The 23,268-nt window shown below is 59.4% G+C and overlaps 2 protein-coding genes across 2 annotated transcripts in view; one reads left to right on the forward strand and one right to left on the reverse strand.

Moving 5' to 3' along the window:
• Positions 1-902: 902 nt before the first annotated feature.
• On the forward strand, positions 903-4,759 carry LRRC3 (leucine rich repeat containing 3). Its single transcript, XM_015560833.1, has one exon. The coding sequence runs from the start codon at positions 954-956 to the stop codon at positions 1,824-1,826; it is 873 nt and encodes a 290-aa protein (XP_015416319.1). The 5' UTR covers positions 903-953; the 3' UTR covers positions 1,827-4,759.
• Positions 4,760-9,644: 4,885 nt separating this feature from the next.
• The window catches only part of TSPEAR (thrombospondin-type laminin G domain and EAR repeats), a 111,465-nt gene continuing 97,841 nt past the window's right edge, over positions 9,645-23,268 (reverse strand). Inside the window, exons 10-13 of the mRNA XM_015560816.1 lie at positions 22,862-23,091; positions 15,209-15,396; positions 12,714-12,815; positions 9,645-10,228 (exon numbers count right to left, since the gene is read on the reverse strand). Of these exons, the coding sequence (XP_015416302.1) occupies positions 10,075-10,228; positions 12,714-12,815; positions 15,209-15,396; positions 22,862-23,091 (674 nt within the window). The 3' untranslated portion in view covers positions 9,645-10,074. The remainder of the gene's footprint in view (positions 10,229-12,713; positions 12,816-15,208; positions 15,397-22,861; positions 23,092-23,268) is intronic.

The following is a 23,268-nucleotide window of genomic DNA, read 5'->3' on the forward strand; positions in this document are numbered from 1 at the left end:
CCCTGCCCCGCCTCGCCGAGGCCCCGCCCCCAGGCCCCGCCCGCGAAGTGCAGGCAGAGCCCCGGCAGCCCTGGGTGCCGGCCTTGGGGTCCCCGCCGCGCCAGGGTGTGGCGCCGGGTCGGGCTCGAGCCACGAAGATCCTCGAGCAGAGCAGCCTCCGTTCGCGGCCGCGCAGGTAAAGCCCCCGCCCCTCCGGGTGTGTGGACACCGCGTCCCTGTCTATTACCCGTCCTTGGTTCCCAGTTCCTGGGGGTCCCGGGGGTCTCGGGGTCCCAGGGTCCGAGCCCCTCCAGCCCAGGCCCCGCGCGGCCCCGCCACTCCACGCCCCAGCGCAGCGCGCGCCCAGGGCTTGGCTTTTCTCTGTTCTCCTCTTCCTTCCTTCCCAAGCATAATGGAAATAAAAGGCGCCCACCCCAGGGCAGGTGCCGGGTGGCTGTTCCTGTTAGGGCGGGCAGAGAAGAGCTTTATCCATTATTTTAATTTTTAAGGATTGTCACAATTAGCAAAGTGCTAAGCTTCTGCAGGAGCCTGGCCGGGAGTGATGAGCCGCTGGTTCCGGTGGTTGTGGGTTGGTTCGGGCTCTGCATTGAGTCTTCCCTGTTTCCACCCTGAGGGGCTGGGAGAGGGTGGACGCCAGGCGGCCATCACCCAGCGCTGTCCAGGCCCCTGGTCCCTGGGTGTCTAGAGGGTGTGTCCAGCTTAGGTGGCAGGGCTGTCCCACCATGTTGAGGGGTGCCTCCCCCCAACCAGGGATCAGTAGAGCCTGCTCTTGCTCTTCTGATGGCATTGGGAGTCCCCAGAAATAAGTTAGAGAGACCCCAGCTGTCAGAGGCTTCAGTTTGCCTGTGGTATCTCCTCAAAGTCAAAGTGTGCCTGGGTGCCGGCTGAACCCCGTGGACAATGCCCATTGCTCCTCTGTTTCACGTTTTCCTGGCAGGCGAGGACAAGAGTTTATGTCCCTATCGGAAGCAGCATCCAGGGAAGCGGGGAAGGATGTAGGCCCACAGCCCCGGGCTGGAGGAGCACGCCGTCTGCCCCCAGGTGCGGTCAGGATGGGCCCCACGGGCAAGCAGAGCCTCTCGTCCGTGCCGGCCCCCATGGGAGGGTCTTGCCTCCTCCTCCTCTTCTGCCTTCGCCTGGGCACCTCCTGCCCGCAGAGCTGCCAGTGCCCCGACCACGATGGGGCTGTGGCCGTCCACTGTAGTGCAAGCGGCCTGCAGGAGATCCCCAAGGACATCCCCGCCAACGCCGTGTTCCTGAAGCTCGACGCCAACAAGATCGCCCGCGTCCCCAACGGAGCCTTCCAGCACCTGAGCCAGCTGAGAGAGCTGGACCTGTCCCAGAACGCCATCGAGACCATCGGCCCCGCTGCCTTCTCGGGCCTGGCCGGCGGCCTGCGGCTGCTGGACCTGTCTCACAATCGCATCCGCAGGATCCCCAAGGACGCCCTGGGCAAGCTCAGCGCCAAGATCCGCCTGTCCCACAACCCCCTGCACTGTGAGTGTGCCCTGCAGGAGGCCCTGTGGGAGCTGAAGCTGGACCCCGACTCGGTGGACGAGATCGCCTGCCACACCTCCGTGCAGGAGGAGTACGTGGGGAAGCCGCTGATCCAGGCCCTGGACGCCGGCGTCAGCTTCTGCAGCACCCACCACAAGACCACCGACGTGGCCATGCTGGTCACCATGTTCGGCTGGTTCGCCATGGTGATCACCTACGTCGTGTACTATGTGCGTCAGAACCAGGAGGATGCCAGGAGACACCTGGAGTACCTGAAGTCCCTGCCCAGCACCCCCGTGTCCAAGGACCCCCTCAGCCCTGCATCCTAGTGCCCGCTGAGGGCCATCACTCTGTGGCAGGTGGTGACTGACTCCCGCTCCTGGTGTCCCCCTGGCCAGGTGGTATCACAGCTGCTTCTGTGCAGTGCACACTCTGATCAAACACTTCCTCCAATTGCACTGAGTCACCCCAGTGCCCTTCGAGCCAGGAGACTCTATCAGACCCGCTGAGGGAGGAAGAAACGAAGCTTAGAGAACAGACTGACTTGCCTGTGATGTCACAGGAAACGATCCAGTCGGGACTTAAAACCAGGCTGCCTCTAAGATGTCCCTTCCACTCGCAGGCCTCTCCCGTGTGGCACCGTGGGAGCGAACGCATTCAGAGAAGGAGGGGCTTGTGTCCATGACTGCGGATATCCCCGGTGGAGTTTGGGGTGCAGATTCACCTGTCGAAGACACAGGTGACCCCACACTGCGGAACGGACGCGCCTCTGCTCCCCTAGTAGTTCCTGAACACATTGGACCACAGCATCTGTCCGGAGCCAAGTAGGAGAGCCCAGGAGGGGGAAGGGAGTGAACAACCATGTTTATTCTCAAATGACTGTGAGGAATAACACTTGGACCCAAATTTCAGTCCGGCGAGAGGGGGAAAACCCCAAAACCTGAAACTGAAACACCACAGAGAGGAACCCGAGGGCAAGCTCGGCCCAAGTCCCACGCGGTCTGCCTGGCTCGTGGGAAGGCCGGTCATCATGGTCGCCGTAGTGCCTTGCTTTTCTACTCACCAACACCTAAAGCAGCTCCTTTCAAAGGACAGGACCGATGAGTGATGTTTCAAGGCCAATCAACGGGATTCCTCCTTTTCTCCAACAAGCGCGCTCTCTCTCTCTCTCCCTTCCCTCCCCCCTCCCTCTTTCTCTCTCTCTCCACCTTTGCTGCCAGGACTCTCAGAGCTCACTGAGTGCTCGATTTTCTCATACTATAGCTACACGTCCAGGGCAGACGTTACCTCCACCTTTATGACTCTGATTCATCTTCCCAGTTTTATGTTACTGTCTTTTGTATGAGTGTTTATATTTTACACGACTTGGAATATATTTTTTGGGGGGGGGAAGCAAATAGGGATAAATGGCTAGGAACTGAATGTAGAAAGGACAGGAGCCTCATCAAGCAGAAGCTCAGAAGCGATGAACGATGGCGGGTGGTTGGTACTTGGAAAGTTCCGAGTGACTTGACGTGGGAAACGAATGTGGGGTCGCATTTACATGCCGATCCGGAGACCCAGCCGCTGCACAGAGACCTGAGAGGCTCGTCCGAACGCGGCTGTGACTTCTCAGTCACGTGCATAAACAAGGACCCGCCAAGAGGTTCCCAATGCCTCCCACACCCTAAGGCGCTGCGCCCGTGTTCACGGGGTGGGGGTGGGGGCGTGCACAGCATGTGCAGGGTAAAGAGAGGGGCTCACTGTCCAGAGTGGCCGTGGGAGGCAGGGTGACTCGGCCATCAATGGCCACCTGCTGCTCCACAGGCCGCCAGCCCACAGCTCTGCCCACCTTTCCAGTGACAACTAAAGCCAAGAAGTCTGTCCACGTGTGTGACAAAGGCTGTGTGGAGCAGGTAGGCTCCGCTGCCGGCTGACCGGCAGGACACAGCCTCCTTGGGTGATCTGGGTCCCCTCCCCCCATCCCATGTGCACTGGTGGGGACAGGGTCCTACCCCACAAGGAACTCACCTGTGGGCCTCCCTGATGGCTGTGACCCCGGGGTCAGGGGAAGAGAGCAGCACAGGCCCAGGGGTAGAGGGGAGTGTCAGGGTCCTGCAAGGCCTCTTGTGGGTGCCGCCAGCCTCAGCACTTTGGAGGGCCCCTCCTTGCTGCGAGGGACTCCATTTGCTCTTACCCCCAAATCAGCCAGCGCCCAATGCCACCACACGTGGCTCTTCAGGGGGTGCATGGAGAGTAGGTGGGCTTTCCCCCTCCCGACCACTTTGCTGGCCCCCTGCCCAAGGCCACCTTCCCTTGGTGTGGACCCTGTGGGGACGGGGAGGTGGGTGAGAAGTGGGCGAGGACCTAGAGCACTCAAGGGCCCTCTCCCTTGCATCGAGAGCCGTCAGGGGCTGCCCACCTCCAGCCTTTTGGGGCTCTTCACCCCTCATGGAGTCTCCCAGGGGAGGACACCTCCCTCCAGGAAGACCCCCAGGACCTCAACTCCAAGACCCCCAGCTCCTCCCTGCTCATGGAGCTCCCAGCCCTGGTGCCTGAGAACAGTTTCAGGGCACAGCCCTCTCCTCTTCTTTTTTCTTCTCCCCCTTCCCCTCCTTCCTCTCCCTCAAGGAACCCCTTAGGATGATGCCCTGCCTGCACCCCCACATTCTTTGCTGCCATATTGAGTATGGGCCCCTGGGTGCCCTCTGGGCCCTTAGGCTGATGCAGCCTTCCCCACCCCACCCCACCCCACCCCATTGGCTCCAGTGTTTGACCCCATCTTACATCTGTAGAGGCCAGGGTCAGGCTGGCCCCGTCCAGGGGACCAGTGTTGACAATGGTGGTGACATGGCAAAAGGGGTGCCTCCGCCGGCCCATTCCCCAGCTCTCTTTGCCATCCAGATAACAGGCTCTTCATAGGGCCTGGGGGTCCAGGCCAGACAACTTTGGGGTTCCTCATGGGGTAGAGGGGTGTAGTGAGCAGAGGCCCCTGGGCACCCACATGGGCGCTGGGCACCGGCCCTGCCTGCTGACTGGCTCTCCTGCAGCGGGTCCTCAACAGAAGCGTTTGCAGGGACTTTGATACTGGACTGAGTTACCTGGGGGAGGCAGGGCTGCTGGCACAGGCTGTGGGAGGTGGAATGTTCTGGACTCGAGGCAGCTCCCGGCCATGGCAGCAGCCTGGAGTGGCGCTGGGAGTCCTCCTGGAAGTTCCGTCTAAAGTCTGATTCCACCGTCCTCCCCCCTCGCTGAGCCCTCAATAAACCTCCTTGTGCTTAAATCGGCTGGAGTGGATTCTGTTGTCTGCCCCTCTGTGGCCCCCGCCCCTCCCCTAACTGCAGACCTGGCCGGGCAGCGGAGCCAGGCCTGCGAGCCCATGGCATGAGGGGCTGGGTCAGGGGTGAGGCCAAACGCACACCCTCTGGGACACAGCAAGGTCAGCAGCCGCCCTCAGGCCTCAGGGTGGCCCCGGGCCGGCCGGCCACTGGGGAGGGGGCAGCAGCCGTGAAGTCCCTGGACAGCCCATCCGGGGCTGATGCTCACAGTGGCTGGCAAGGTAAAGAACATTTCCATTTCAACCCGAGGCTGTGAGGACTGGAGGGGGGATGGCGAGTCAGGAGGCGGTTTGTTTGGGGCAGAGCTGGGCTGGAATCCGCTCTCTGACGTCTGGGCCTGGGACTTCTCACTCAGGAAACACGAGCCTTGGAGCGTCACCAACACGGGAGGTGAGTCCTCGGTTCAGCCCCAGACCAAGGAGGGGCCCGCGCGGGAGGCAGGGCAGCCGGATTCACAGTTCAGTCTGGGATGCTGCATTGGAGCCCCTGGGTTGCTGCATCTGTAACCATGGCAACAGCACGGGCAGGAAAGGGAGTGGACCTGGGTTGGCCACCAGGCCCCCCTCCCAGGCGCAGCTGACAACGCTGGCCTGCTTTCTGTGCAAAGAGAGGTGGAGAGAGCTTCCCCGAGTGACCAGCCGCCGGGCTGACCCTCCCGGCCAGCTCAGCGGCTCTGGGAGAGGAGGAAGGGCCGCAGATGCAGCGGAGGGAGAAACCAGGGAGTCGGTGGAGAGCGGCCACCCAGCTGGAAAGCGGGTTCCAGAGGCCATGTTAACAGCTGGCCCTATGGCTGGGGAAACTGAGGCATGGATCGGTGAGACGATTTGTCCCAGGTCCCAGGGGCTGGTGAATGCTGAGCTGGGGTGTGACAGGCTCCAGGCAGCAGTGGACAGCAGACAGACGTCAGCAGCCGGGCAGGAAGGCGGAGCAGTTAAGATGCGGAGAGAACCCCGAAGGGAGACCAGCGCATTTATATACAGACGTGGTGACGCTTCTTTCACCGTTTGTCACTGTGGCAGGGGAACCCCCAGACAGTCAGGAGACAGAGCTGTCAGCCACTGAAGTCTCTTATCACATTAAGTCACAGCCACTCCCGCCTCCCGGCCAGCCCCGGGCAGGGATCTGATGAGAATGCTTGCTCAGCCCTGCCGCCCTCCTCCCTTCACCCCTGCCCACCGCACACACTCAGACCTCCGGAAGGTCAGTGGTGAGGGCCTGGCGGCGTCTCTGAGCAGCGGTCACCTCTGCACTGGACTTCCCCGAGGGGGCCGTGTGCAGGATGGGCAGCTAGGCCAGGCCCTCCAGCACAGCTCTGAGGTGCTGGCCTGCCAGGCCCCACCAGGGCACCCTCCCCATCCACCGGGCGAGCTGGAGGTGCCCGCCTTGGACAGGCACCTGCTGTCCTGCCCCTGAGAGCCCTCAGCACCCCCACTGTCTCTGGCTCAGCTGCCACCCTCTCTGCGCCCACTTCTGGACGCCCGGGCCGGGTCCTGCTGTCCCTGTGTGGGAGATCTCGGAGTTAGTGGTGTTGACCAGAGGGTCGCCCTGCGGGTGGTCAGCTGGACCCTGCCCCCCGCCCGGCTCCCGGGTGCTTTGCGGTCTCTCCGTAGCCCCCGCAGAAGCCACTGGACCGAGGGTTCAGAATGGTCGCCAAGCTTCCTGTCCTTGCCCTGGGCTGAGAGGTCGTCTTCAAAAATCAGTCTGTTGGTCTGGACGTCACAACGAGGCCACCAAGACTGAGGTTTCTCGAGCCACTCATTCTTGTCGCGAACCTAGAGGAAGTGCCGGCTCCGTTTTAACTGCTGAGCAGCCCCCGGAAGGACCCGGCAGGTCCGGTCACCGCGGCCGCCGGCCCGGCGATGCCTGCTGCTGCGGCACTCACTCTTGACGGTGGGTGTGACTCGTCAGAACTTCAGTCTGTTTTCATCGCTGGGATGTCTTCTGTTGGGAAGTTTGCCCACGCCCTCTGCTCTGGGTCCCGAGTGGGGCATTGGGTCCCGTGTTCGTTAGAGCTCCTCAGACCCTGAGGACCGACTGCGTGAATTGAGCCCCGGGCGTGCTGGTGTCTCACCTCCACTTACTTGTGTATTAACGTAACAGTATATGCTGGACGGGTATGAAACCATCTATCTGTCATCTCCACCTTCCCTTTCATTTTCTCCCATTGTCTTACCTTTAGAAAGGTAAAGCGTTTCCTCCAAATTGGGGGCGGGGGTGGGGGTTCTATTCTTTTGCTTTCCAATATCTGTAACTTTAACTTTACCAAATTATGCCAATACCAGGTTGAATGGTTTAATGTTAGTAGAATTTAATACCTGGAGGCCAAGCTTTCCCTCATTTTTTCAAAGTCTCCCCCCCCTCCCCCCCCCCGCCTATTAATTCTTTGAAATGCTCCGTGGATCACTTCATTAATTAAAAAGGCAAGCTTTGGGCCCTAGCTGGTTTGGCTCAGTGGATAGAGCATCGGGCCTGCAGACTGAAGGGTCCCGGGTTTGTTTCCGGGCCTGGGTTGATGCCTGGGTTGCAGGCTCAGTCCCCAGTAGGGGGCATGCAGGAGGCAGCTGATCAATGATTCTCTCTCATCATTGATGTTTCCAGATCTCTCTCCCTCACCCTTCCTCTCTGAAATCAATAAAAAATATATATTTTTTAAAAAGGGCAAGCTTTGGGATTTTGACTGGCATTGTGTGTGTGTGTGTGTGTGTGTGTGTGGCGGAGGGCAGGGTATTGGTGGTGGCAAAGTTAACGGGCGCTACAGGAAAAGCCCAGCCCCCGACACCAGGAGCGATGGCCACGGTGAGAACAAGGGAAGCTTGCAGGCAGCCCTCCACTTCCCAAGCTGGCAGATTGTGAGACAAACGCCCAGGGTTGGCAGGACCGATGGAACAGGGGCCGCTCCGCACATCTGGCCGTGCTTGGCCTTTTCAGGGTTCAGGGGGAGCCCCGGAAGTCAGGAGCAGATGCAAACATTGCTGTGGACAACCTTTCTCCAGAAACCGCGACCTCGAAGGAGCCACCCCAAATAAAAATACAATTTGTGCTGAGATGTCCTTAAAGGCTTTGCTATTTATCTCAGTGGAGACTGTTGAGAAGACCCCCCGTGGATTTACAAAGGTGCCCAGCTCAGCGGAGTGGGGACTCTTGCACAGGAAACACAACACGCTTGTCAGAAAGACAAGCCATACGCAAATTCCCGTGCAACCGCCGCAGGCTGCCCTGCGACCCGTTTATCAGCCGGACAAAAACCAGGCCGCCTTACTAGAAAAGATGTAAATATTTCAGTGTTCTCTGCATTTCCCTTCTCCTGTTTGTGTTCATAATCTAAACAAGCCTTGATGTGTGGGTTTTGTTTCCGCCCAGTAGAAGAGATGGGATATTGTGCTGAGGCGAGGTGGCACCGGTGGCTTGCGGAGGAAGTCTGCGGCAGGGTCCTGGTGGCTCCCTGCTGTGCTGGGGACCCGTGTGCCTGCCTCCTTCCTCTCTGGGCGCCAATCCTCCCACCCCCCCACTCTCCTACCCTGTCCCTGTGGTGAGCCAGACCCTGTAGTGACACCCTTAGGGCAGAGAGAAAACTGGATGTCTGGGTTACCCAGAGAGAGAAGCTGTGAAGGGGGGGGGTGCTTGGAGGTCATGGGCAGTGCCCAGCTGGCCCCTCCCCCAGGGGCACATTGAGGCTCAGGGATTGGGAAGTGGCAGGTGGGGGGGACTAAACACTCTGGGGCCCTGGCTGCCCAGGACAGGGACACTGCCAGGCCTAAGGGACAGCGACAGCAGAGGTGTGGGGTCTCGCAGGGACACAGGGGCTGCTGCAGTGGGGCCTGACTTGGTGTGAAGGGCATATCTTCCTTCTCCAAAATAATGACTGAGTGTGTCCGGGGGTGGGAGTGGGGGAAGGTCCATGCCTGTGGGATTCCAGGGAGTGCAGGTGCCGGGACTTCTCTCTCTCAGGTCCCCTGGCCTGGCCCCAGACCTCTCCCCGCCCCCACCCCTGCCCTTTGCTCTTCTCCTTGGGGAGGGGACATCCTTGTCTGGGGTCAGCCCCACCCTCCCCAAGGCATGGAGGAGGCTCTAGAAAAATCTCAGCCTTTAGAAGTCAGAAGGGCCCTGCTTAGGACCTGGAAACCCTCGATCTGATTGGACGCAGTGTAGACCTCCTCCCTGGGCGTGGGGCGCCCACCCTGTCCTCATGGGGAACTGACCACGGGGAGCCAGGGCTCCGGGGCCGGAGCCGCCACTGGGCCCTGGCTGTGTGACCTTGGGCAAAAATCACTGAGAGCTTTAAGGAGGAAACGGCAGAGCGTTCACCCCAGCGTGGGGCCTCCCTGCTGCTCAGCTCCGGCTCCCACATCCCTCCTGAGGCAGTCGCCTCCCAGGGCAGGCGGCGCGGACAGTGGGACGGGCCTGGCCTTGCGACCACCGGTGGTCTCCTGACTCCACGTGGACCCCGCGGCCTCCCCAGCAAAGCTGGTGCCCGAGGCCTGGGTGGTGCCGGCCCCTCCCCTCCTCCCTTCCCCTCCAGGTTCCCAGGGTGTCCTGTCACCCCAGCAGCATCCCAGGGAGGCAGAAGGCCCCCTGGTGGAGGGTTCGGGGTGTTAAGGCGGAACCAAGGGAGCACGGGCCCCGAGGAGCAGCCAGTCCATCCTGCACACCCACCAGCTGCAGTGAGGGGTAAACTGAGGCCGCAGGAAGCAGCTCCGTGGAGGAGAGGTGTCCCCCGATGGCACTGGTGACTAGGGACCTGAGGGATCCTCTGCTTTGGTGGCAGAGCGAGGCCCCAGGATGTGCTCACGGAGAGCGGAGGCCCCCAGAAACACGCAGACGCAGCCCTGCTCTGTGTAAAGAGTCATAAATATATTTCAGTGTAGACAACGTACAATAAATAGCTGCATGAACGTGTAGGACAGCCTCACGCCTGCTCCCCGTCTGGGCTCGACAACCAGGGCCGCGTGGCCAGGCCCCAAACTGACGCTGCAGGGAAGGTGACCGGCTTCTGAGTGTGAGGTAAACAGTTGTATGAACTTTCCTGTAAAGCGACACCCCCTCAGGGCAGCTCTGGTTTCCGGGAGAACACCCACGAGCCGCCGGCATCTGTCCACGCGGGGCACCAGGCCAGAGAGGTGACCGACGTCTCCAGTTGGGGGAGGGCCAGGACAGCGAGACGGCAGCTCTGGAGGCGAGGAGCATCTCCCCAGAGGTCCCAGGCTTCTCGGGGGGCTCCGGGGTGCAGTGAGGTGGGTCCTGTTCCCGGGGGCCAGGCCCGTCACCCTGTCCTGAGCTTCAGCACCCGGGAGAGGGGCTCCTTGGCGCTGGAGTAGACGAGGTAGGAGCCGGCCGTGGTGCGGAAGGTCTCCCAGTCCCGGCAGCCGAAGGTCGGGAGGCTGTGCACAGCCACGAAGCCTTCGTACCCCTGCCACCTGCGGGAGAGACACGTCAGCCTCGGGCGGGCGGTCTGTGCCGGGCGGCTGGCAGGGCGGGGAGAAGCTGCCCGCACGTCCAGGCTGCGACTCCCCGGCTCCTGCCGCACCCAGTGGGCAGCCTGGCCCTCCGTGCTCTTCCCCAGGCCTCCCCCCGCCTCCCCCCTGTGCACAGCACGGAGGGGCCACATGTTCCCGGGCGGCACAGCTGCCGGGTTATACTCTCAGAGAGCTAGATGAGGAGCCGGCAAAGGGGGAAACTGAGGCCTGGGGGGGGACCTGCCCTGTCCTCCACCCTGCAGCTCCTCATATCCACCCAGACACTGCTCCCCGCACACTGCTCTGCACCTCCCTGCCCCCCAGTTTGGACCCGGAACCCGGCCCATGGCCCGCTGCTCATGCCGTCAGCGGCTTCTGGGTTTTGCCTTCAAAAGGGATTTACCGACAGGTGGCTCCAACTTTTGTACGGTGATGCTCTCACAGCGGGTGCCGGGTTCAAAGGCAGGAGTTGTTTTAATTTTGTTATTTTTCCAGACTACTTTCCAGAAAGGCCGGCGGTCCCTGTCCTGATGGGAAAGGGCCGGGGTTCCGCCCTCCCCCCAGGCCCCTCACTTCCAAGCACCACTCCCAGAAGAATGCAGGAAAGAGAATGTGTCATCCTCCTGCTTTGAGAATAACAACGTCCAATGTTTATTCACATCTTTCATTGTTTTCATCTGAAAATTCCTGTTCATAATATTTTGCCCATTTTTCTGAATTAAAAAAATATTTTATTACTTTGTAGGGGTTTCCTTTTCTGTCGTAAGTGTGGTAAAGTTTGTCTTTTGATTTTGAATAGGATGTCTTTTTCCATTTAAAACTTTTAAAGGTAGGTAGCCAGCCAGGTGACCTATTTCCAACCTTGTTGAAGGAGAGCGCCATGTCTTCTTGTACAACTTTGTGGTTATAAAAAAATCATCTTAGCTTTTTCCTAATATTTCTATAGTTCAATTTTTTTACATTTAGAGGCCTAATCCTCATTAAACTTATTTTTCTATATAATATGAAGCAGGAATAGAGCTTTATTTTCTTCCAGATGGACAGAAAATGATATACAAATTATTTTACTAAGTAATGCATCCTTTTTCATTGAATCGAGATACAACATTTATCACATTAAATGGCCGTAATTATTGGCTTTCTCGTGGAGTGTATTACATCCCCCCTAGAGGTTTATTTCAGAAAAGCCACACGGCTTTCCTGGCACGCCGTCAGCGCCTCCTTCGCTGTTTTTATTCTTCCAATTTTTCTTGGCCATGTTTGAAAGTTTAGTCTTACCAAATTTAATTAATTTTAAAATTATGCTGTCATTTTGAACACTCTACAGCAAAAGAAAAAAAAAATTAGAAAGCCTAAAGAAAGTTGATTTTCCTAGTAAAACATAGATGACCAAAATTGTCTCAAGAAGAGACGGAAAACCTGATTACGCCAATGACCACGGGAGACGCTGGAGAAGGGACCTGGCCCAGGTGGCTTTAGGACGCGGTGTGACCTAATCACAAAGGAAATAGCTAAATCCCACTATTGAAGCGCTTCCTGCCCAGAGGCGTGGGTGGGAAACTTGGTAGCGGGCACCTATTAAGTCAGGCTCCACCTCAACCTGGGTAGAGGTACGGCCCCAGAAGAAAACCACAGAGCAATTTCAGTTGCTAATAAGACGCAAAGCTCTTAAATCATTCCGAAACAATTGGTAGCCACTGGCATAGTAAGTAATTACATAGGACCCAGTGGCACTGGTCCCAGGAATTTGAGGAAACCGCTCAGAAGTCATTGCGTCAACAGATTAACTGAGAAGAGCCAGGCGCCCACGGAGGAATGCGGGCCCACGGGACCAGCGGCCTCGGCCCGGGCCCATCCTGCTCGGCCCCGCGGCCTGAGCCTGCGCTCACCGTGTCAGCGGGTGCACTGCTGGCCTCACGGGTCTCCGGGTTCCAGCTACTGGGACACCAGGCAAACAGTGAAAACGTGAGCAGGAAAGAAGCCAAGTGGCTGGTATTCACAGAGGCAGTTGAGTTCTCAGGACTCCCATGCGCCTTGGCTCCAAAAAACAGTCAGAGTTGACCGTTTGGTCGTTTGGCCGGGTGGCTAGACACAGAAATTGTCACAAAAAGCAGCCGAAACGGGACCGGAAAACACAAGTGCTGTGCTGACAATATGTGAGCAACAGCCAGAGTGAACGGAGCAAGGGTGGCGCTGTGCCCGTGTGAGGACGTGACCTGTTCCCGAAGGTGCGTGACACGTGGGGAGACCTGCGGCGTCCCGGGCGGGAACGTGATAGAATCCTGTGTCTGCACACTGCACCCGGCCAGGCTCAAGGATGTGTGAGCATCGGCCTGACTGGGGTCACCCGGCTGACCCAGGGCATGACCGGGACTGGGCAGGGAAGGGGAGTCTACCCCAGGTGAACCAGGTGGGGAGAAGGGTGCCGCCTTCCCCAGCTGTTTACCTGTAAATAATACTGTTTACTGAGAAGGTATTTCCGTCAAAGGAGTTGGCAACCACCAAGAAGTAATCTTCGCCCACTGAGAAGAACTCCCAATCCAGGGCGCTGCGGGAACAAGGGGACAGCATTAGGGGCCAACATTAGGGGACAGGCACTAGGGGGCAATGTTAGGGGACAGGCACTAGGGCACGGAGCCTGAGGTACCCCAGAGCTTGGATGCTGGTTTCCAGCCAGTTCTCCTAATCCCAGAACTTGGGGCCCAGGCCCCACCCCAAACCCACAGAGGAGGGGCCAGGCCCGAAGGGAGTTATTTTCTCAACTACACAGGGAGTTTAGTCATTCACTTGAAATTAAAAAACTGTTTTTAATTGTAGTAAAATACATATAAAATTTTAACAATTTTTAAAAATCCTCACCCAAGGATGTGCTTAGAGAGGGAGAGGGAGAGAGAGAGAGAGAGAGAGAGAGAGAGAGGAGAAACATCGATGGGTTGCCATCCAGGCATCAAACCTGCAACCCAGGTATGGGCCTGGCTGGGAGTTGAACCGGCAACCTTTTGGTGCATGGGACGACGCTCAACCGACAGCACTCCAGCAGGGCTCATTTTAGTCACTTGTAAGTGCACAGCTCAGTGGCATTAAGCACATTCACAGTGTTGTGCAACCACCACCACCATCCATCTCCGGAACGTTCCAGGCTGTGTGTGTGCCTGGCTTATTTCACTCAGCATCTTGTCCTCTAGGTTTTCCCATACGGCAGCCTTGTTGGAATTTCATTCCTCGTTAAGGCTGAATACTATCTACAGTTGCTAATCCCTTCACCCGTTGATGGACACTTGGGTTGCAAGTGTGAACGGTGTTGCTAAGAAACGGGCACAAAGTCTTTCGCCTTGAAGAGGTTGATGTAATCAGAAAAGTGCCAAGCTCAGGGGCATTCCTAAGGGCTGGCAGCGCCCTGGAGGTGGAAACGTGAGGAAAGTTGCCATCCGCCCTCCCCTTCCCACTCCTTCCCGGGCACCAATAAGGTGCCCACATTGAAACGCCCCTACACTGGGAAGCTGTGTTTCTTGCTGCAAACGGTCACGTGCATTCTTAGTCGAGAAGCTCCTGAATCGGCTAAGGATGAGCCTGTGCACGGACTCGGTCCGTTCTGAGGGCTCTGGCAGATAACTTCCTGGGAGATCACCCAGAACCCTGTCCCTCCGGGAGGCCCCACCATCACCTCTCTGGTGACTGCAGGCCCTGTGCCCACTTTACAGGTGAGGAAACTGAGGCTGCAACCACACACTAGTCAGTCAGACGCCAAGGCCCGGCCAGTGAGTCTGTGTCTGGTGGCCTCGGGCTGAGGCCTGGTCGGGCAGCAGAGGGCCTCCTGTCTGGTGGACTCACTGCAGGTTCCCTCCCGGTGGGGACTGAGAGCTCTGGCCTAGAGCAGGGTGCTCAGGCAGGACCCCGGGAGTGAGGGGGTGTCTAGGAGGTACTGGGGGCATGCAGGGATGGCTGAGGCCGGCGGGGACCCTGGTGCACCTCACACCTTCCTTCTCCCATTGGCCAGGATCACGTCTTGGCCCCTTCCAGCCACGGCCACTTAGGATTCAGCCCCAAAGTGGAGGCCACAGCTGTGCTCACTGAGGAGTGGCCTGAGAGGCGTGGCCCTGGGAAGGGTCAGTGGTGTCGTTCCACGTGAGTTGTTCCTCCAATAGTAACTGGGTTCTGAAACCAAGACCCGTGGGAAAGCCGTGAGCAGCAACCATTCACAGCCCGCACCCCGTGCACCGCGGAGGCCACCGGGCCTCGCCGGGAGGAAGACCGTGGGCGGGGTGGCGCCCTGCTCCGCTCGAGGCAGCGTGACAGCAGTTACCCTGACTATCCTCTGAGGTTTTTTTTTAATTCTTTAGAACAACTGCATTTAGCCAAAAGGTGGAAATGACCTCCTTGTGCATCAACGGACAACTGGGCGAGTGAAATGTGGCCTGTCCACATGATGCCTATCATTTGGCCACACAAGGAACGCAGCATGACGCGTGTTCTTGTGTGTATGTCCACCACAGGGGGTCCGCAGGGACCAGCAGCCGACTGGTGGTGCCCGGGGCTGGGGACCTGGGGGAGGGGTGACAGTGAAAGGCAGGGGCTTCTTTCCCAGGCATGTGATGTCCTAAAATCACCTGTGGTGATGGTTGCACCTACCTGTGAACTTAATACAAATGAACCACACTGTTTCAAAGGAATTTGAGTCAAGATGATAAACATGAGCCACCAAATTCCTCCACTGGCCCTGGAGGAGCCTCGCAACATGCAGGAGTGAGGCCACGTCCCACCGACGAGGGATGCGGGCAGCCTTCCGTGCTGGTGGCCCCCATGTGTGGCTTTGGGGACCGTGCCTGAGGCTGGGCCTGCCGCCTCCTCAGGGTGGGCTCGGTGGGGGGCGCAGTGGGGAAGGTCGCTGTTGGCCGACCCGATGCTGTGCCCGGCCGGCCTCTCCCTCCCACCCAGCCATACCTGCAGGTCGGGATCTCCTGGAACTTGACGAATGTCTGCGCGGTGATGTTCAGCTCGTAGATGACCGAGTTGATGACGTAGGAGTCATTTTGCACTTGCATTTCCACATCGTAGCTGTGACTGTTGGCAACAGCGAGAAAGATCCTGTCTCCAATATGGAAGACTTCCCAGTCCGCGGCGCCAAATGTCTGGGAGGGAAGGAGAGGAGGGCAGGGCACACTCGTGAACAGAGACGGCAGGAGCCGCCAAGTGACGCCACACACACATACACACAGACACACACATACACACACACACACACACACACACACACACACACCCCGCCGAGCACGTTGGGCAAGGTCTCCGCTCTCCAGCCTGGATTCGCTCAATTTCCCAAGGCGGCGACTCTCACTCCCTTTACAAACATGAGTGCCAGTTGTGCCTGTACCTGAACGGTGCCACATCTGGGGTGACTGCTTCTTAGCCATCTGTGCCACCCACTCCCCCAAGCCCCAGAGCTGCCCTTCCTTCAAGGTCTAGCTGCTACCACACCTCTTCCAGGGAGCCCTCCCTGCTTCCTCCAGTCTGGCCCTGAACTCTGAAGCAACCTGTAGGTGCCTCTTGTGCTTCTCACTATGAGCTGTTCCTGCCCGAGGTTCTCCTTTGGGTCTCCCCACAGCCCCATCTCTGGGCTCCCGTGCACACTGTTGCTCCTAAATCACTTGTCACCCTCGAGGCTGAGGTGTGCGGGGTCAGCAGGGCTGGGCTTTGGCGCGAGTGGCCGGCTGTGGAGCCTGTGCCCCCGACCGCGAGCTGCATGAGCTGATTTGCATGTGGGGCTCACAAGGAGGGAGGTGATGTGCAGCTCACGGCCAGCATCTCGGGCCTAACGGTGGTGCTGGTGCAGGGGGAGGAGACGACCAGAGAAACCCAGATCCAGGCCCTGGCTGAGCTCTGGAGAGAGGGCAGGATAGAAACGAAAGGAGGCATTTTCCTGGGGAGCGAGGGGCAGGTGCAGGGAGAGGCCCCGGGGTGAGAGAGGGAGACCCTGGCAGGGCACTGTGGCAGGGGACAGTGTTTGTCCCCATGCCCAGCAGAGGGCGACATTGTCCGCCTCGGCCCAGCCCAGGTAGCTGCTGTCTGAGAACATTCCCGGGGGCCCCTAAGCTGGGCTCGGAGCCAGGAGTTCTAGAAACAGGTCTGGATCGGTCCCGAGGAGCGGAGCCAAGTAAGGTTAAGCCGAAGGCGGACTCACTAGCACAAGGACCGGAACCAGACACCTGGCGGTCCCTGATCCCTCACGGGGGCCAGGAGCTCGGTAAGGCCTTTCTGGATCAGCCTGTCCTCTCCTCCACGCGGCTCCGGGAGGTGGCACCCTTCTTTCCCTGGGGCGCCCCACGACCTCTGAGCAGGCTCGGACACTGGGGGCCACAGGGCCTTCAGCATCACCCGCCCGGTGGCTGCTTCACAGACAGCGACAGTTACAGACCCACACGGGGCGGAGAGTCACACACATGCGGCGGTGACTTCGCAGAAACCCAACAGGAGATGTCAGACTGTTACTAGTAGATTCCAGATCCTCTGACCTGTGCTGGGGAGACCATGTCAATGGGAAACAGCACCCACGTGTGCACGAGGAAATGCACATACCGGTGTGCGCACACCTGCATGTACACACACCTGTGCACACACTCCTGCATGCATGCGTGCACACGGGCACTCCCCCACAGTTCAGGGGCCAGGAGCTGTAAGAGAGGATCTCCCCCAGGACTTCGTGGGGCTCTGAGCCCCTGGACTCAGACCGCTCCCTTCTCCTGAGCCCCAGCACAAGGTGACAGAAGGGGACCCGGGAGGGTGCTGGGGCACTGGCAGCAGGGGAAGAGGCCACAACCGGAAGCCCCAGGTCCCAGGAAACGCCTGCCAGCGGCAAATCCAGCCACAGCCTTCCGGGAGGCAGGGAGGAGTGTCAGGTGGGCGTGGAGCCGATACAGCAAATACGAGGAGCTTCGTTCCATGCGAATTTCAGAGAAACAACAATTTTCCAGGACTTGTGTATCCCGTGCAATACTCAGGACATGCTTTCACTAAAAAAATCATTCCCTGTTTCTCAAGAATTCAAATGGAACAGGCGCTCTGTAGCTTATCTGGCCATAGGCGAGCAGAGACCTGCATGGGGCGGGCTGGGTCACAGTCACTACTGTCAGCGACCCCTCATCCCCACAGTGTGGCTGCCAGGAGCCCCCCAGAGCGGGGCCATCACCTGCACCCTGGGCCAGAGGCTGGGCTCCCCGCACTGGGAAGCAGGTCTGAGGCTGCCTGGGGCTGCACCGGCCTGAGGCACCTGCTGGGCTGGGCTGGGCTGTCCCCTCCTTCCCTCCTTCCAAGGGAATTCCCCCGGAGCCCTGCCCTGCCCTGCCAGCCTGGCATGGTGCCCGGGGGCTTGGGAGCACCTCTTGGGGTGATGGTGCTGCCTGGAGCCCCGGGAGCCCCTGACAGCCCCCCTCGAGGGTAGGTGGGCTCCCGGGGTCATCGGACCAGTGTGGGCAAGGAGGTCCTCAGGTTCCAGCTTGGATGGAGCAGAGAACCAAGGGGGTGGTAGTGCCTGGGAGAGGGCAGGGTGGGTGGGGACACTGTCAGCTCCTGCCTCCCAGAGCCAGCGGAAGTCACAGGAGAAAGCACCCTCTTGAATTGAGCCCGGCCCCTCCCAGGTCCCTCCTGGGCGTGGGGACCACAGGGGGGTGCTCTCTCACGCCACCCTCCTTACAGAGGTGGATCTTAACCAACTTTCTTGCCTGTTTCTTTCTTTTCATTTGCTTCTGGACATTTACATTCTTGGTGGAGACAGTTTCCAACAAACCCACAGCTTCCCCGCCACCTGCACACCCGCTGGCCACTCTGTGCAGCAGCTCCATGCGTCCCATCCACCTGCCTGGCTCAACGCTCCCTCCATCACTGACCCTCTCTCGGGGGGCCCTGGGCACTCAGCCACCCTCTGCCCCAAGCCTCCCCAGCTCTGGGTCCTCAGGTCCACCAGGGACTTAGCCATCAGCCCCACCTCCCAAGGCAGCAAACCCTGAACCCAGAACCTTGGTCAGCGGTGCCCCTCTCCCCGCCCTTACCATTTCCCCTCCTCATCCCCGCCCCCTCCACGTGGGCCTCCATTTGATCACGTGATCACAGCCCCACAACCCCACAGCCTTCACTCAGGGAGCAGACACCCCAGCAGCCGGAGGCTGGGCTCCGTGCCCAGAGCCGTTCCCTCCTGGACCTGCCCAGCTCAGGGCTCCTTTGACCACAGATGATGAGGACAAGTGTCTGGGGCCTGGGTTTCTGCCCCCTGGAGGGAGGATCCTGGAGTCCCTGGTGGGTGGGCAGCCAGCCTCCACTCACATCTGGACCCAAAGCCCTGCGTGCCCGGATTCCCCAGGAGCAGCAGCTCCGCGTCACCCAGACCCACTGCCGCTCCTCCCAGCGAGGGCAGGGTGCACAGCTCTGCAAACAGGGCCCAAACCTGCTCCCCGAACCCTGTGAAGGGCTCCTGCGATGCCAGCACCTCTTCCCCCGACACGTCTCTGAGCACCCTGCCTCTCCTGCTTCAAAGCTCACGGTCACACCAAACTCCACACCAAACAGTAAACACATCGAGGCATCTCCAAGGCTTGAAAGGACCTAAACACAATACAAAAATGCTGGCAAAACAGGAAAGTGGAGTTCTGTGGAGTTGGAGGAATTATTGCGAGGTGTGAACAGATGCGGCTTGTAAGAGGAGGAGGCCTTCAGGCAGGGGGCAAAGCTGGTGGGTGCCCTCAGAGCTTGGGCGGCCGCAGTGCCCTGGGCGTCCATCCGAGCAGCCCGAGTTCTGGCTCCTGGGACAGCTCTGCCCTAGAGCTAGAGACCTCCCTCATGGCCACAGAGTCCTGCTCCCACCACCTGCTCCCGGATGCTTCTCCCCTGCCCTCGGCCCACGCTCCTTAGGGTCGCATCGCAGGGACGGGCCTTCACCTCCGTGCAGCTGGCCCGTCTCTGCCCTCTGCCTCCGCCTCCCTTCTGAGGATGCCCCTGTCCCGGAATGGGCACAGACTGAGCTGGCTCACAGATGCCACCTGAAAATGCAGTGGCCACCTCCTCCAGGCCGGCTTGTCTGCCGTCATCGACATCCCACGGGTGGGTCCTGTAACCACCTTCCGGACCCCTCCTCCTGCCTTCCCTTCAGCGTCTTGTCCTGGCCCTTTTTTTGTTTTGTTAATCCTCACTCGGATTGCTGGGGAGTCCTCTTCTATTGCTTTTTAGAGAGAGTGGAAAGAGCGGGGGAGGGGGGAAAGAGAGAGAGACATCGATTGGTTGCCTCCCGCACCCTCACACTCAACAGACTCAGACAACTCAGGGTGCCCGGGGGTCGGACAGGAGACCTGAGACACGGAGGCTAAAGTGCACACACAGAACCTCACAGGGAGAAACTGGCCCTGGGAGACGTGCTGTAAGGAAGACCTTCCGAAATCGGCCTTTTGTCGTATTGCACCTTTCTGTTAGTGTGTGCCCTTGACCAGACTCAAACTCGGACCCTCAGTCCATGGGTTGACTCTCTAGCCACTGAGCCACACCAGCCAGGGTGACAATGACAATTTGTGAGAATCCTCTTCTGCTTCGGGAACTAGCTCAGTTTCTCCCTGCGAGGGTCTGTGTGTGCACTTTAGCCTCCGTGTCTCAGGTCTCCTGTCCGACCCCCGGGCACCCTGAGTTGTCTGAGTCTGTTGAGTGTGAGGAAGGCTGTGGCTGGATTTGCCGCTGGCAGGCGTGTCCTGGGACCTGGGGCTTCTGGGAGACGTACTGTAAGGAAGACCTTCCGAAATCGGCCTTTTGTCGTATTGCACCTTTCTGTTCAAATGTAGGTGATTTAGGATCACCGTGTAGGTAGCCGTAGGATGGCAATCTCCAGAATGACGCCCAGCCCACCACAGGAGGCGCCCCCACATCACACAAGGGTCTGGCCCTGCCAAGGACCTGGCCCGGTTGACCAAAGCCACCAGCTGCCCCTCTGTGCCAGGCTGCGGCCCTGCTCCCAGGACACCACAGAGCTCTGCTCCGGCCCCAGCGCGCCTGCTGGAGACGTGGAAACCATCACCCGAGTCTTCTTCCAGAACGAAGTCTCCGGTTCCTACGATTGTCCCTCCTTCTATACGACTCAAATCCCTTCCAGACCGCCCACCTCCCCAAGCTCCCAGGGTGCCGAGCTGCAGCTGCACAGCCCCAACCCCTCCTGGGCGGCATGCTCACCGCTCACCTCACTGCTCACCTGGGCGCTGCCATCCCGCCCGCTTCCCAGGCACCACGGGGCCTCGGTGACGCATGCAACTAACTTAGAGCCCACGGAGTGTCCACACACACAGCTGTCGGCCTGTCGCCTGCACACCTGCCCGGCCTCCACGCGGCCCTTGCCCTGCGGCTCCAGGCCACATTCTCATTCTGTCCCCGCTAGTCCAGTCGGGCGTCCTTGGGAACCTGCTTTCCCACCGCAGCCTTGTCCTGCCCCCACCTAACCCAGACGCGTTTGCACCTCCTCAGGCTAATTCCAGTCAGAGATCCCGTCCCCCTGGGCAGACCCTGGCCAGCCCATTGCTGGGCCCTTTCAGACCAGCACACACGCCCCCAGCACCTCCTCCTCTCACAGGACGGCTGCGCTGTGTCCCCGAGTCTCCGCGTGCTTAGGCACCACAGCAATGACCATAAGGAGCATTCGAGAAAGACCCTGCCCGACGCTGAATAAAGCAACGGCACAGCTGGGTTCCAATCCAAGTTCTGTCGAGAGCAAGTCCGATAACTCCTGAGCCTCCGTTTCCCGAGAGTAAGAGGGGGCGAGTGGCAGAAGTTACCTCACAGCCCAGACAGCAGGGCTCAGTGGTTGAGTGTCAACCTATGAACCAGGAGGTCATGGTTCGATTCCTGATTGGGGCACATGTGCCCCCCAGTGTGGGTCGTGCGGGAGGCAGCTAATCAGTGATTCTCTCTCATCATTGATGTTTCTATCTCTTTTTCCCTCTCACTTCCTCTCTGAAATCAATAAAAATATATTTTAAAGAAAGTTACTTTGTAGGGCAGCTGTGTGCATACGATGACCTGTTTTCAGAAACCAGGTCCATATCCTTCCAGCGACACCCCCAGCTGTCCACACCCCATCCCCCCGAAGAAGTAGGTTAAGCTCTTGGCATGGAGCTTTGTGAGACCCCTACTCAGCAAGCTTGGACGCTGTCACTGCTCAAGGACAATGCCTCAGCCCTGCCAGTGTGGCTCAGGGGGTGAGCGCCAACCTATGAACCAGAGGTCAGGGCATGTTGCAGGCTCGACCCCCAGGAGGGGTCATGCAGGATGCAGCCGATCAGTGATTCTCTCTCATCATTGATGTTTCTGTCTCTCTCTCCCTCTCCCCTCCTCCCTGAAATCAATAAAAATATATTTTTAAAAAAGTTACTTCATAGTGCGGCTGTGTGCATACGATGACCTGTTTTCAGAAACCAGGTCCACATCCTTCCAGCGACACCCCCAGCTGTCCACACCCCATCCCCCGAAGAAGTAGGTTAAGCTCTTGGCATGGAGCTTTGTGAGGCCGCTGCTCAGAGAGCCTGGACGCCGTCACTGCTCAAGGACAATGCCTCGGCCCTGCCAGTGTGGCTCAGGGGGTGAGCGTCAACCTATGAACCAGAGGTCAGGGCACAGGCCCAGGTTGCAGGTTCGACCCCCAGGAGGGGTCATGCAGGATGCAGCCGATCAGTGATTCTCTCTCATCATTGATGTTTCTGTCTCTCTCTCCCTCTCACCTCCTCCCTGAAATCAATAAAAATATATTTAAAAACAAAACAAGAAAAAGAATGACGCCTCACCCCAGTCCTGCTTCCCCCAGCGAATCCCCCCACCCCACCTGGGAAACAGCACCCTGATTATTAACCTTGGACTCATGCTGGCTCTTCCCGGCCTCACTGGTCCAGTCAACAGCTCTCGTGAATTCGGCTTCCTGAATGTGCTTTAGAAGCCTCCACAGCTTCCAGATGGTGCTGCCACCTCCCTCGCCCGGGGCCGCAGCTCCTGCCCCGCGATGGGCACGTGCACGCCCCGCCCTGCCCCTGTGCTCCTGTCATGGTCCACGTCACAGCCTTCTGGGACACGTGCGGTCCCACCCTAATAAATACTCCTGCAGCCTGATCACAGGTCCTGCTAACCAGCCCATGGCGACCGGGACCAGCTGAGGGACCTCGAGGTCTGAGGGAACGTGGAGAGTGCTGCCCTGACCCGCCACATGTGGCCAGGTCAGCGGTCAGCTGTCTGCCTGCCCCAGGGCAGGAGCCTGACACCCAGGGGTGGCCAGGCAGCGGGGGTCAGGAGGCCAGTCTGAGCAGCAGGTGCAGCCCGGACACCTTTGTGACAGAGGGACAGCCGAGCCAGCGCACCCCTCCTCTCAGGTTAGGGCTCCCCAGGCTCTTCTGGGGAAGGCTGCCGTGTGCAACACGACTCAGCCTGAGCCTTATTCAGGGACGGGGGGAGGCACCTGGGGTGGAGGCACAGGGGTGAAGGTCCTGACCGACCGGCACTGGTCCTGGCTGGGGCCCCTGACCGGCATCACCAGGCGCTGTATGGGATCAGGTAGGCCCTGGGGGCACAGGGCGCAGTGCCGTTCCTTACCAGGAAAGACTGGAAGAGCCGGAAGGAGCCGACCAGCCAGACGTACAGGTGGGAGTGCACCTTGGTGGACGTGCCGTTGAAGGCGTTGGCCACCACCAAGAAGGAGTAGGGCCCCACCGTGAAGAACTCCCAGTCGTAGGCGCCGGAGGTGGCGATGGTCTGGTTGGCCTCGAACAGGCGCGTCCGCGGGTTCCACTTGTAGATGACGCTGTCGATGTTGTGGTTGTCTCCTGGAAGCCGAGCGGCTGCGTTGAGGGCGGGGCACGAACTCCCGTGGCCTCACGGCAGCCTCGGCAGAGCTCTGGCCCCCCTGGACCCTGCCCCAGGCCCCTGCTGCCTGTCCAGCCCAGCCAGGCCTGGGCCACTCTGGGCGTGGCCTGCTCACCCCACACTCCCCTGCACCCTCA

Source organism: Myotis davidii, unplaced genomic scaffold (assembly GCF_000327345.1).
Source record: "Myotis davidii unplaced genomic scaffold, ASM32734v1 scaffold1476, whole genome shotgun sequence".
Taxonomy (NCBI): Eukaryota; Metazoa; Chordata; class Mammalia; order Chiroptera; family Vespertilionidae; genus Myotis; species Myotis davidii.